This window comes from Epinephelus fuscoguttatus, linkage group LG5 (genome assembly GCF_011397635.1).
Source record: "Epinephelus fuscoguttatus linkage group LG5, E.fuscoguttatus.final_Chr_v1".
Taxonomy (NCBI): domain Eukaryota; kingdom Metazoa; phylum Chordata; class Actinopteri; order Perciformes; family Serranidae; genus Epinephelus; species Epinephelus fuscoguttatus.
This window is the reverse complement of record NC_064756.1, coordinates 24,927,386-24,941,927: the sequence shown is the minus strand read 5'-3', so window position 1 is coordinate 24,941,927 and position 14,542 is coordinate 24,927,386. Positions and strand designations below refer to the sequence as shown.

At 45.2% G+C, this 14,542-nt stretch overlaps 1 protein-coding gene across 3 annotated transcripts in view; it reads left to right on the top strand.

The window, feature by feature from the left end:
• The window catches only part of schip1 (schwannomin interacting protein 1), a 278,638-nt gene that overhangs the window by 221,843 nt on the left and 42,253 nt on the right, over positions 1–14,542 (top strand). The window contains exons 1-2 of one of the 3 annotated variants that reach the window (XM_049576142.1): positions 4,095–4,719; positions 7,695–8,483. In XM_049576142.1, the coding sequence (XP_049432099.1) occupies positions 4,711–4,719; positions 7,695–8,483 (798 nt within the window). In that variant the 5' untranslated portion in view covers positions 4,095–4,710. Of the gene's footprint in view, positions 1–4,094; positions 4,720–5,319; positions 5,794–7,694; positions 8,484–14,542 lie in introns of those variants that run through there. The other 2 variants (XM_049576141.1, XM_049576140.1) reach the window with 2 other exon arrangements.

Sequence of the window (14,542 nt, the reverse complement as noted above, 5' to 3'; positions counted from 1 at the left end):
GGGTCTCAGGAAGTTATGTGAATTGATGATGAAAATGATTTTAAACTTTATTTCTATGAGTGTAGAATACATTTTGTGGTACAATGAGGCCAAGTTACGTCTTCAGACTAGCTTATAGAACAAGTTAAGCCTTTGCAGTACTGTAGAAGATGTATTTATTATGTAAGAATACAACTTTGAAGGTTTTCTAGTCAGTTATAGTTATAGAATTCCTCGACAGACAAGATTTTCTCAGACAGAGCCTCTCAGACAGTGATGGGTCAGTAAATGTTATGTTATTGTCCATTTACCCTTACATGTATCTAGGCATTGCTTTCTTAGAGCCTAGCCATATGATTCTACTTGGCCTCAGGTAATAGGTAGTAAAGAGTATGTGGAGAAGCTATAGGGAGTCGTTTAAGTGGTGCAGGTGTTTAAGAGGATACATTAAAAAGATATGTGGTGCAGTGTAAAGATTTCTTTCGAGACAGCCAGGATTGGGTCCTCTTTATCTGAAAAAGACATGACATGGTGAGAGACCTGGGTGTTGAGTCTATTGTCTGGCCTCTTGTGGCCTCATGTCTCTCATAACCAGGCAGGACATTTCCCATCTGCAGGTCTGGCCTTGTACCACAGTCATGTTTCTGACGCTTCATTTTCTGTCGTCTGGTTTCGGCCTGAGTCTTATTTCAAGGTGAGCTCATCCCCTCGGTCCCTGAAAAGAGAGAGGGCGAGGAAGGGAAACTGAGGGGGAGAATCCTCCAAGGTCACTTTGGGTGTCTCTCCGTTAGAGTTGGTGAGTTCCTGACAAGGCAGAGACAGTTTCAATTTCTCACCGACTGTCAAGAGCGCCCTGTTTTTTAAACGCATGTGAGACAGATATAAGCAGAGGAAGATGTTCCCTGACTTTTTGGTATTATCTGAGGGGCATTCTTTTCTCCGGCCTTATCTCTCTGTCAGTAATGGGCCTTCAGTGATTCCTGCCAGATAGCTGTTGCGGATGGACTGTTAGGCAGGCAGATAGAGCAAAGCTTTCCCAGATACTGTAGATCTAGACCTGGCTGTTTTTCAGCATGTTTCTGCCCCTCGGTGATTGGTAAATCCCACTGAATGGCACTTTGACAGACACCGCACCTCTGCTTCTTAGTAGATTGGAGAAAGAAAAAAAAACAGGTGATGACTGAAGTGTTGCACGGTGAACTTTCTTTGACCACCTCTTCAATCAAAAGTACAGTAAGTTATCTTTTTCTTCCAGGTGTGATGAAGATATGTGTCAGAGAGCTTTGATGTGACACATCCCGGACATCTTCATCTGGTGCTCCTGACTTGGAGCTTGTTGTTGCTTTTATTGTTTCACGAAACAATCCACTGAGGGGAAGGATGCCATGTCAAAACTGTTTTCAGAGGCTTTGACGCTAAAGGGGAATGCAAACTTCAAAGAAAGGAAACTGTGTGCACGCCTGTGTGTGTGCAAGAGTGCCCTAAACAATACTGGCCTCCTGTTGACAAGTTAATGATAAGTTAATTGCCTGGTGAGCATATGGACTTACAGTCCTCGCATTCTCTCCAAGATAAAACCCCCAAAAGTATATCCTCCTTGAAGGCATTCAGTTAACTCTACAACTCTTCACTTTACTTGACTATGACCGATTAATGTTTGGGGAATTGGGGAGAAAAAGCAGAGGGGAGGAGTGGAGGGGCTGATAAGGGAGTTGAAAGCAGAGGCGGTGAGGAATGAGAGTAGAAGCAATAGGCTGGACTCCTGCTGTCTCCTCTTTGGGGAGATCCCCACTAGTGCTGTCCTACTGTAGTGGAAGGACAGGCTCAGTCAGGGGTCTTTGAAGTACTGCTCTGTTATTACATGGACTGGTTTGTCCTTTGTGCTGCTATTATACAGTCAACGCACCATATCCGAAGACAGCTCCCATCCCTCAAACAACTACAAATCTAAGCTGCGTCAGACCGGCCCGTGCAGAGCGGAGAAAGATCCCCAACAACATCACTGAAGCTCAACGCAGCACTCTTGTATTTCCAAATGTTTGGCTTACCACTCAAGAGACGCAGATCCAGTTCTTAATCATAACGCTTGTTAAACAAATGCTTTGGAGTACGTTTCACTCCTGCTGTGGATGAGATTGGTTTATCACTAACATTTAACTTGATCTCCATTTCGGAATATGGAAATTACCAGCTGTTGCGAGAGGAAACAGAATGCAACATGAAGATATCATGCCATGTTGGTGTTAACCCCTCTTCAGCTCTGATGCTGCAGCTGCCATCTGCATGTGTGAGTGTCTGAATGTCAACTCATATGTCTAGTATAGTGTTTTTAATCACAGGAGAAATACAACATATTTTTCAATACAGCTGGGCAATATATCAAAATGATATTGATATCGTGATATATCTCGTCTCATATCACGATATTGATATCGTGATATGAGACGAGATATCGTAGATTTTGGATATCATAATGTTGTAAGTGTTGCCTTTTCCTGGTTTGAAGGCTGCATTACAGTAATGTGATTTAATTTTCTGAACTTAACAGAAAGCTCAAGCTGTTCTATTATTTGCTTAGTCATTGTATCCACATTACTGGTGATAATTTAGCAAAAATCTCAGTGTTTAAATACTTCGTAAAAGCACCGATAGTCAACCCTACAGTACTGTCGCAACATAGGCATCGAGATATTTCATTTTCTCCATATTGCAGCACAAATTAGCAATAAGTCTGTTGTCTATTGTCTTAATTAACTAATAAATCCTTTAAATGTCAAAAGCCCAAGGTGAAGTCTTTAAGTGGGTCCAACCAACCACACAACCCAAAATTATTCAATGTTCTATCAAAGAAAAGCAGAAAATCCTCCTATCTGTGCAGCCAGCGCCAGCAATTCTTCTGACTGACTCATCAATTAATCAGCTAATAGTTCTACCTTTACTGCCATTACTACTCTATCAAAGGTGTAGATACCTGAGGTGCATTGATCCCACATCCAAATTTCGAGCATGTGCATTTGTCCCCTCCAGTAAAAACTCAAAAGTAGCAGAGGACTTTTATTTTGACAAAATTAATGTCATTCCCACCATAACCTGATGCAGGAAAGGCACAAATTGGTGCGTAAAAATTTACTGGAATGCAGGAAATTAAGTGTTTGATGCGCCAATTTCCTGGCGGAGGATCCCCAAACCCTCCACATCATATGTGTCCTCCCTGATGTCAAAATGAAAACCTACTCTGCAATATTCATCCTGTCTTGGTGAAGCTTATGATCTTCAATTTCAGTTGCCAAAGTGTTGAGATGGGTTGATAATGGTCATTTCTCAAGGCTGAAGCGTGTGGTGATGTTGCACTGGCTTGAATTCCAGAGGTCTGATTTTATGCCAAACTTAATTAGAAACCTCTATCGGCTAAAAAAAGGCAGCTTGTCAGTAGTGTTGAAAGTTAACCTTTAATGGTGTACAGATTGTTGGAGAGATTCTGAGCTCCTTGTGCACTGCTGGGGATTTCCCACAGCGCTGTTAATCTAATATGAAACTCTCTGAGCAGTATGTGATATTTGATGTGTAGGTGTTTGATGATCAACTTGCCCTTTGTGCTGATATTAAAGAAGAATGTTATATTTGTGTTGATGCCTTTAATATAACTTTGTGTACAGATTGTGTTTACCTTTAAACCTGCTTTCTGTGGCTCCCTGCACAACTTTTAGTAGGAGTGACACAGTCTCAACCCAAACTGAGATCATCAGTCTCACACTCAGGCTAGATTTATTGCAGGGCTGTTGCACTGGATTGCATTAGATGGTACAGGTGTACCACTAAACTCTGCTGCTGATGAAAATGACAGCCTTTGTTTGGTGAAGCCTAATAGTCCCTGAGGTTGTTTTATGTGATATAAAATAACAGATCTGGAAATATTCTAAATTCAGAACACCAGAAGTATGTTTAATAATTCACCTAGATAGTTCCCCCCTCTCTTCTCTTCTCTCGCTCCCCTCTCTCTCTCTCTCTCTCTCTCTCTCTCTCTCTCTCTCTGTCATTTGCAAGGTCAGTGGGTGCAGAAGGTTGGGCTTTAGTTGTGTTCTGTCGTCGTCACTTTCTCCTCAGAGCTGCAGGCTGCGACAGAGAGCCGGCTTATATAGAGAGAGAGCCTCCACAAACACTCAACCTGTGCCAGCCAGGGAGCAGCAGCATGCTTGTTTTGCGCTTAGTTTTTAAGTCTTGTTTCTCGGTAATAACTGAGTGATAAGGGCCGCCTGGTTTCGTGGAAACTCTGAAACGTGCCCACAATATAAGGGGACGCACTTTACTCCGAGCCTATTTATTTTCCAGCTGACGTGGGAGCGAGAGAGCGCAGGCTGCTGCTGGACTGTTGGTTGGGCATCTGTGTGTGTGTGTGTGTGTGTGTGTGCGTGTGTGTGTGTGCTGGGGAGGAGAGGAGAGGAAAGAAGCGGCGTTGACCTGCTGGGATATTTTTAAGACATCTGCGCTGTTTTTTTTTCCAGCAATCAGGCAGGACTGTTGTCTCCTGTGTGGACAGACTACACACTCAGAGCGATGACTGTACTGAATTACCCACCGGCTCTCTGTAATTTCTCCAGCGAAGCCAGCCCCACCACCTCCACCCGCCCTTAGATTCAAGCTGCTGTGGAGCAAGTCAGCACCGTCACCGTTGTCTAACAGCTGGGGTTTACACTTTACAATGTCTTGAGACGCGACGGGGAGGCTACAAAGATGATGACAGTGAGTATGGGCGCGTTTAAATGGCACTGATGTTGCATCCAGGCTACTTTTAGCTCTGTCTCCCCGGGTGGGTTTAACTAATGCAGGCGGTGACTTTAATTCTGGGCCGATTATAGTGTATGGAGAGGGGGGTCAGTGTGGTCACAGCTGTAGTGGGGTGTCATCTTCCGTGTGATAGTGTGATATTGGGCGTTTCTGTCACCGCTGTTGCCGGGGGGATATCAGCTTCCTCCTGGGACTTTTTGGGAACATTACATCATATGAGTAGCCTATGAATGGCACATTGAAGGAGCGCACGCGTATTAATCCAAATGTTTATATCATGACTGATGTGTGTTTGTAAAGCAAAAGCCCACCTTGATATAGATTATGTTGCTGGATGTGATCATGCAACTGTCATGCGTGCAGCTTGGAGTATACGCTCGACGCACGTAAAGACTGGGCGTATGTGATGATGCCCCCAAAGCATCTAGAGACCGACAAGGAGTTGTGAGGGTAGTCTGTGACATAAATTAAACGCCCCCCAGACGCTCGCCCGGCTGCGGGGTGGGGATCGGTGCAGCTGTCAATTTGCATGTATTTTGTGGCCAAATCCAGGCTGTATGGTCCGCCTGCCTGCCTGCCTGCCTGCCTGCCTGCGCTTCGGTTAATCCCACAGCGGATCAGCTTTACCGCTTCAGCCTGCCGTCTTGCAGCGCCTTCCCCTTCTCTCTCATACACACACACACACACTTTAAATGATTACATTATTTTAATCGGGCTCATGTGACCGTGGTGTATTGACGCGATAATATCTGGAAGCGCTTGTTTTGGAGGCTGCACACATCGGGATAACACTTCAAGAAAAAAAAAAAAAGGATCAGGATCGGTGACCGAGATTTGAAACGCGATCGCAGCTCGGATAGTCCGCTTCTATTTAGTCTTCCCACTTTGGAGAAGAGAACCCACCCTCGGTTCCTGGATCCGGGGTTTTTATAGCACTTAAAGGGTGACAAAGCCGAGATGACAGGCTGGTTCACACACCACAGGGACTGGTGACTGTGTGGTGATCCAGCGCGTTTGATGAGCACATCGGTAAGGTTGTTGTACGCTGTGTCATGATACATCCACACATTGCACGATCCGTGTGTCATTTTTAAGCCTGAACATCATATTTTACAAATTCGCATTAATCGTGACCGGGGTCGTTTTGCTTTAAAATGCCAGGTCTAAGCGATTTCGCAGCATTAGGCCATAAGTAGGCTGGTAATGTTGTGTTCCCTTAAGTCCTCCCCCTGCAGTTGTAAACCTACAGGGGCTCCTGGAGTTTCTCGTGTCAGGAACCCACAGATTATTGGAAATGTTCTCTTGGAAGTGGATGTGGGGTTGTAAATATCACCACTGTCTAGACTGGGGAGCAAAAATAAAACAGCATCATACATTTTGGCACTGGTCTTATTCATGAGTGAGGTAATAATACTGAAATGTAACTCCCTCTGAACACCCTGGAGGTCCCAGCACCCCAGTGGCAGTGCAGTATGTTACCAAGACTTTTTAATATTGCTACTAAGTACAGTTTAGCTATAGGTGCTATAGGTGTAGCTTCCAGGGGGACGCAGGGGCCACGTCCCCTTCAATATTCAGAACAAATTTAAAGACAGTAGCAGAATATTTGATGTAGTAAAGGCACAAAAGTGCATAAAAATTCACCAGACTGCAGGAAATTAAGTGTTCGATGCCCTTGGCCAAGGCAAACATGCCTCTGTGGCCCCATTTGTGCCACCAGTGCCATCTTTATCCCTGCAGCAGCTTTACCTCTATTCTCATGGAGAAATGCAAGCTCCTCATCACGGAGTGGCTTATGTCTCTACTCTGCATCAGCAATTTGTGTATCTCCTCTCCAAGATGCTGAGTCATATTGCTTTGCCCAACATAGATATTTTCTGCACTGGGCTTTGACGTCAACAGCCAGTGTCTGCACAGGTGTGGTCCAGCAGCCGTAACTCAAGGAAGCTCATTATAATTAGGATAATAATGTATGTGTTGCACTTTCTTCCGCTTGAGTCTTGTGCAAAACTGCTGCAAGTCCTCCTGGTCTCAACCAGTAATTAGCAATCTTCATAATTAATTTCTTTTCCAGAGCAACTCATAATGTGGATCACCGAGGAATGTGTTGTTCATTTCTCTTTGCCCTGAGAGAAATTTTGCTGCTCCTTGCTTTTCATTAAGTTTTAAAAGTGGTGTGAGGCACTATGATAATGCCTTCCTGCAGAGAGAAAGACTGATAACTCGGCATGAGGAGGCTCAGGTCAGGTGGAGATTTGTGGAGGGCTGTAAACAACGCGGACATTTTCATTAGCTGTGAACTAAACAGTCAGATGGTGATTGGAGCTCTGCGGGAGCGACACAGTCAAGGTTAGACAACAACTCTGGACTCATCTGTCCATGTCACGGTTTGGTGTGTTGTGTATTGGAATGTCAGTGTCACTCACTCTCACCCCTCACAACACCCTGTTTTCTCCCTGTGGTGCTGTACAGATGTAGCAGTGGGTGGTGGGATATTATTCTGACACATTCAGCAACACCGGCTCCGCCTTCACTGTGTGTGTGTCAAGTGTTGCACAAGCCCACACGCACATGTAAACATTCACCAATGCAGAGGAATGTATGATCACTCAGCATAGTCGAGTGAGACTGGGGAACACTGGAGCAGTGCAGTTGTACAGCAGAACACAAGACAACACGTCCAAGAGAGACACAAAATTCTGTGCAGAAAGGAAGTTCATGCGGGACAGGAAGTGTTGTGTGGTCGGCAGTCTCAAACCACAACACTGGTGTGACTAATCTAAGTCTACACACTTCCCTAAATTCTCTTTTAATTTTCCTCTTCTCCTTCCTCTTCCCTGTCTTTTCTCTGTCTTTATATTAAACTCTTGTTCTCTGCTCATTCGTGTTCCTCAGTTTGACTCTTTTTCTCTGTTTGTTTGTCGTTGCAGGATTACCGGGAGGATGGCATGGACCTGGGGAGTGATGCATCCAGTCGCTCCAGCTCAGAGTCCAACTCCAACAAGGTTACACCTTGCTCCCCTTCTATTGACCTGGCCAATTTGGAGGACTACAAATCCTCCCCCTCTCTGGACCTGGTCACCTTAGAGGACTATGAGGAGGACGAGGACTACCAAGAGTATAAAAAAAAGGTGATAGAGGAGTGGGAGAGTGAGTATGGAGAAGACTACACTTCTCCACAGCCGCCCGGTCAGGAAGAAGGCAGAGGAGGTGTTGGGGGGGTTGACGGCCTTAGCGAAGGCTACAGGAAGACAGTGAACAGTCGCAGCCTCGCTGAAGAATTCCAGGATGTGAAGACCGTCCCGCCCCTCCCGGCCCCCGGCGGACGCACTGCCACCTCAGTTGCAGCCGTCCCAGAGGAACTGAAACAGAACGGCAATCTGATTTTGCCCAGGAGCCACCAGCTCCACTCGCCCGGTACACCGCAGGGCAGCACAGGGACTCCTAAGCCCCACCACCGCAGCTCCAGTCAAGGCAGGGGGAGCCGCAGCACTGGTGGGGTTGGTGGTGGTGGTGGAGGAGGTGGAGAAGGCAGTGGAGGGACTGGGGGACGGATGGGGAAATACAAAGAGGAGGAGAGCGTAGAAGAGGAGCCTCTGCCCACCATGGACTGGGCAGCCCTGGAGAGACACCTGGCTGGGCTGCAGTGCAGAGAGCAGGAGAACCAGAACCTCAACCATAACCAGAACCACAACATGGGCAAGACCAACTACACCTCTGTAAGTGTCTACGCATTTCACTTGTTGTTCCAGTATGTTCCTGAGCTTTGCTGTTCATGTGTCAAAGGTTATCTCACACTGAGTTTTCCTATGCGCTGGTGGGCATATGATATCCAGCAGCTATCTTTGTCAGCTGGAAACATGAGGTTAGGTTAGCTGGAGTAAGAGAGAGGGATTAGTCAGCTAATGTAGCGTTAAGCTATGCGCCTCAGCTATTAACCTGACCATCATGGAAATCTGGGCAACATAAGTACACTGATTCAGAGGATCTTTAATGTACACCAGAGCAAGCAAATAATTGTTAATATCTGATGACTCTGGACAGATAATGTGCTGCTGACATCACAGTTTTGTATCTGTTTAACCTAATTTTAAAAGCTCTGGATGTCCTTTGTTGTGGCTATGTAGTGTTCTTACCAGAAGAGGTCAGTGTTGCACTGACATTCTGCATAGAGCTGCTGCAGGCCTTTCATGCCACACCAGCAGCTCCAGCTCTAAAGGCTGTTATGATTCACTAACAATCTCATGACATCACTCACTTTGAATCACAATCCCAGCCAGAGTTTTATGGTTTATTGCTGCTCCATGGGTCCAAAAGGGTGTAGCTTTAAAAACGCTAAGGGAGGAGCAGGAGGAAATTGTTTACAGCAGCCACAGTTTCAGTGCAGGCGCTGCTATGTCACTGAATAAATCCAAGCTAAGGCCAGTGTGTGTGTGAGAAAGGGGTAGGTGTTCTCTTTTGGTGTGCAAGCACCAAGACTTTTTCCTCAGTGCACACAGACAATGGCTGCAGCCAGTGCTATTGTGAGTGTGTTGTGTGTGTTGTGTGTCTTTGTTTGCCTGTCCTGGAGGCCCCCTCTGTCTCCCTGAGGCATGCCAGGAATGCAGCGGGAAAAGTGGGGGATGAGAGGAAGGAAGGAGAGAGGAAAGGACAGGAAGATGGTATCTTAAGGTTCAGGCAGTTCGGGGTCACATGGTTCATGTGTTTGTGTCAATGTTCATTACCTGCCGTCCATCTTAAACGAGAAGGTCACCTCCATGCTCGCTGTAGTCTGGGGAAAGTCTGCTCCGTCTCTCCGCCTCTCCCTCTCTCCCGAGGCAGTGGGATGTGATATAATTGACCTGGGTGGAGGAAAATCTCTTGAAAGAGAGCCTCTGTCTCCACATGCAGCCACTATCTTCTGCACACACACACATTCACACACATGCTCCTCCGTTTAGACTCGCTCTTGGGCTCCGCTGGTGTCTCCCATATGGGTACATGAAGGTATTGTAGACTAGGACTGGTGTGGTAGATAGAGATAGCCTGGTCCTGATGCTGATAAAGTGCCACAGCTTCCGACTGTCTGTCCGATTACAGGGAAAAACCAATCCTCGGGAAAATCCTCAGATTTTGATGGCCCTGAGTAGATAAGAAATTTGAATTTTAGAGCCGTGTAATACCACCTAAGCTGGGAGCAGGAGAGATCTACCAGGAAAGATTGTGCTGTGGTTACATCCATAAAGGAATTCCAACCTCTGACATGTAAATTTAACCTTCTGGTTTATTTTGTCATACCTCTGAGCTTCCTGACCCTCTGCTAACCTGCCAGCAAGAGCGCAAAAGTAGCCAAGTGTCATTTAAGGAACTGAGACTGAAAATGTCTGTCAATATCATGGTGCTCCTGAGTTTCTTAATTCTTAATTTTGCAGGACTTAGCAGACACCCCAGAGGAAAAGGGAGGCTGGTGCTTTTAAAATGTTGTTAAATATTTAGACATCCACTCAGGCGGGACCCACCAGCGAGATGATGCGTGTGTTCACGTACGGAGGGGGTCTGTCTGTCTGGGATGTTGCAGTGGTCCAGAGGGACAGAGATATTCATGCTTCAGTAGAGCTTCAAAAGCATCTGTGCTTTCAGAGAGACGGGACACAGTGACACTCAAAGCTAATAATCTGTGGTTGTCACTGCAGTGCCTGGAGATGCGCTCAGCTGGTCTCCAGTCAGATGCAGCCACGGTACACAGATACATTTTTGTTTATATAAGAAAATGTTAAAATATGGGTTAGGTAAAAATGAACAGGATACACATAGCATAGAGACCTACTCCTGCACAGTGGTTGTCCTGTCCACGTCACCATGGCAACAGTCCCTTTTGCACTGTCTGGTCGATGACAGGGTTGAATCATAGTGCAGGAGAGTCTGCAGGGCTTTGAAAACTTCATTTAGCTGCATTTAAAGGAGTAGTTTGACATTTTGGGAAGTGCACTTACTCACTTACTTGCCAAGAGTGAGATGAAAAGATTGCCATGTATGGTATTATGAAGCTACAGCCAGCAGCCAGTTAGCCTAGAATAGCACGAAGACTGAACATTTAGCCTCTCACTGGCCTCCAAATGTAACAAAATCCACCCACCAGCACCTCTAAAGCTCACTTATCAACACTGTATATCATGTTTTTAATGCACCCTGAAACCAGAGAGTAAACAGGAGAAGTTCCAGTGTCACTTTTTACAATTAAGCCAAATGTCAAACTACTTTTTCATCATGTAATGACATGTTTTTTTGTGCTGTAGGTTTGCTTGTACATTAATTCTTGGGCACTGGAGCTACTCTGTGCTGTATAAACCTTTCTTTATCCTGCATGTTGTTTCATTTTTGTACTAATGGACTACTCATATTGCTGCAGGTGTGTTTAGTTAGGGTGTGGTTTCTGGCTGCTGTAATCTCAGCGCCTGCCTGCAGGCTGTGGGTGTGGTGTCAGGAGGATTCACGAGGATGAGGGGCATGCTGACCTGTTAGTGATTTGTTTCTAATGAACTCTGGAGTCGCGTGGCAAAGAGGGGCCCACAGGGATCTCAAGTACACCAGGGGTAACACTACCCCTAACCCTCCATTTAGCTCCGCACCCCTGAAAGACAAACAATAATATTATTCTTCCGAGCCGGTCTTGAGGTGAAAAAGGCAAAGATGGGTGCAGTCTACATGCATGGCTATCTATACTCAAATTTACCATGTGTTGTGTTAAATCCATGCCTGCCGGCTACTTCTTTTCAATCCCACACCCAGACTTGCTCAATAAATTTAAAAAACACCCCATGGGTAAACTTTGGTTAGAAAGATAGGGCCTGTGCTGGGACCTGCAGCACCACTCCTACTTTAAAAGTGTCTCCATCTTTCCCTCTCTCACACACAGACACACACACACATTGAACTTCTCGTCATGCCAGAATATTGACTGCACATGTGAGTGCATTGTTTCATATCAAGCACTATGCAAATTTGTCAAGCAGCAGGCAGACTCAAATACAGTGTGTTCAGGCGTAGGTTCACACTGACGTACTAATGCCTTGTGACATGTGTGAAATCCATAATGCATATATTCTTACAGCGCATTACAAAGATGAAGCACGTCACCCCTAAACACCACCAACACCTACATGCTCTCTTCACACATGCATGTCACTTACAACAATGATTACAGGCTTGCCATCCTGTATTTTAGAGGTTTTAAAAGTGAGCTCTACCAATTTTACACATTTGGATCACTTGACTATAAAAACAAGTTGCATGTCTTTTGAAGCTCTGAAGGAGCCATAGGCTTCAGCTTCTCTAGGAGGATTAGTAACCCCGGATGATTTGAAACCTTAAACCAAAAACCTGTGTAAAAGTCACGCATGGAGTGTTGAAAGGTCTGATGAAAAGATTAAGTTGCATAATGGGAAGTGTTGTTTCCTTTTGGAGTTTGACTCCAAAAGGAAACAACACTAGGAAACAGAAGTCACGATATGTTGGCCTCTGCCAAAATTGGCCATCTTTTTTCATTGCTTTGCTGGCAAGTCCCCTAAAGTCCCTTTCCAGACATGTCATGAAGTATTTATACTAATATTTTATTCAACATGTTTTTTCCACATAACTGTTAAAGAACAAAAAGGGTCTGGAAGTAGATCTACTCCTTCTTTCTCATTGAGAAATTTGCTTGGGATAGGTTTCGCTTTTGCTTTCTGCTTTCTCCAGCGCTGCTCGCGTTTGGTCAGCTGGTGAAAGAGCAGTGCGCATCAAGATGGCTAGCTTTAGCGTAAGAGAAAACATCGGAAAGTCATACATGTTGACATGTTAGTCAGACTCAAATGAGGCGTCTTTTGTGCACCAAAATCAGCGACTAGCAGAAATATCAGAATGGAAAGTGAGTTAGCATCTGTTATTTGTTGTTTGTTAGCTTATAGGCTAACTGGCAGTGACTGACACAGCGTTAGTGGTTGTGAAACGTATAGTAATAGCTCCTACTGTAGAGATTTTAGTGAATATTGGAAGGAAGCTCCAGGGTCCGGTTTACATCCAAACATTGCACACTACGATGTTTGCTGTCAAAACTTCTTTCAGGTTACTTTGCTGTTGTTGTGTTGACGTCCGTTCCCCTGTCGATATGTGTTTCCTGTTTGAGAATCACAGGATGGCTGTTCTTATTTTTGACACACCAGATCTACTTTGCCAGGTGTATTCAATCTCTGATTTTAAAGAAGTATACTGATAATGCCCCCTTCAGTAGAAGAATGGAAAAACACCTCTGTAGTGACAAACTTCGCACAGGTACAAGCCATTATAGCCAAGATCAGACATTTTAGGGGACGTACATAGAGGAAAACACACTCGACTGAAGGAGGACTTTAACTTTATGTCAGTGCAATACAAAATTCTGCATTAAATTAAAGGAATTTGAAATGGCATATCATAAAGCAACATAACTTTATTCCATTCGAAATAACAATATGCTAACGGTCCACCTGCCCTGTAAAAACTTGTACAACCTTTACGTGTATCATCTCTCTGAGGACAGATGTGATGGTTTGTATGTTTTCCCAGCTATCAGGAAAAAGTAGCAGGTCGATGAACATCTACTTAGTAGGAGAGTGCTGCTCAAGCACATCATATAAACACTTAAAAAAAAAGGCCAAGAGTCTGATCAAAGTGTGGAAGTGTGGAGTGCTCTGCCCCAGAAAGGCACTCAGTGGCTGTAGAAAATAAAAGGATGAGAGAAGAGCAGAGAGAGGTCAGAAAAAAGAGCAAAGGAAGAGAGATTCCTCTGTTTCTCTCTCTCTCCACTCTGCACTCTGTGATTATGTACAAGTTCAGTAGTTGAACTGTGCTCGCCGCCCTCCACTAACAACCTAACTACTACCTTCACCCAGTGCTCAGACTTTGCCACGTAGAGCTAGAGAGGGCGAGGATAAGAGACGGAAGAAATTGTAGGGTTTGAGAAGTCCTCAGTGCAGCTATAGTGGATATTAATAGGTACAAACAATAGGTGCATACACTGGAATCAGATCCTGCATTGGGTAACAAAGCAGGGACGTCTGAAGCAAGGATAGTAGTAGAGGGAGGTGAGAGAAGGCGAATGGAGACAGAGGTATGGTTTGAATGAAGACAGTAGCAAGCCAAGAAGGGGTGGAAAGTTGAAGGAGTAGATAGTCAGCATGTGGGTAGGAAGTGGGACGAGGCTTCGGAGATGGGGGGCAGGGCTTTAGCCAGGTGTGGAGAGAGCCTTGTGAGGCTCCAGTGTCTGGTTCAGCCCCCAAGGCTTAACCACTGTTCCTCGTGTGTGTGAGTGTGTGCCGGTACCAGCTGAAACATGCCCGGCCCTCAGTACACCACAGCTTGCACACACACTCTCCTTACACACAGTGAGTGCACCGCCTCTGCTTTTAGAGTCAGGCAGTGTTCTGTCTTGTGTTAGTCCATACACATGCACACACTCACCTCACTGAATCAAGGGATATCCTTTTCTTCTCATGGTATCCTGACAGTCTGCCACTGTTGGTAGACCTGTTTTTCCTTGCCTTTTTTTTTTAATCAGTGGAGTGTTTTTCATCTCAGCTTAACCTTGGATTCCTCACAGCAAGTCGGGCACTTAACTCAGGTAAAGCAGAATGTGAAATTTGTACAAGTGTGCTTTCTGTCCACTTTTCAACATTACATGTGGCTGTAGTCAAACCAGGACAAAAGTTCAGACTCAAAGTTAGATAAAATGTTTGCCAAAAGCCTCCTAAAGCCTCCTAATGTAATTATAGCCCAGGGCACT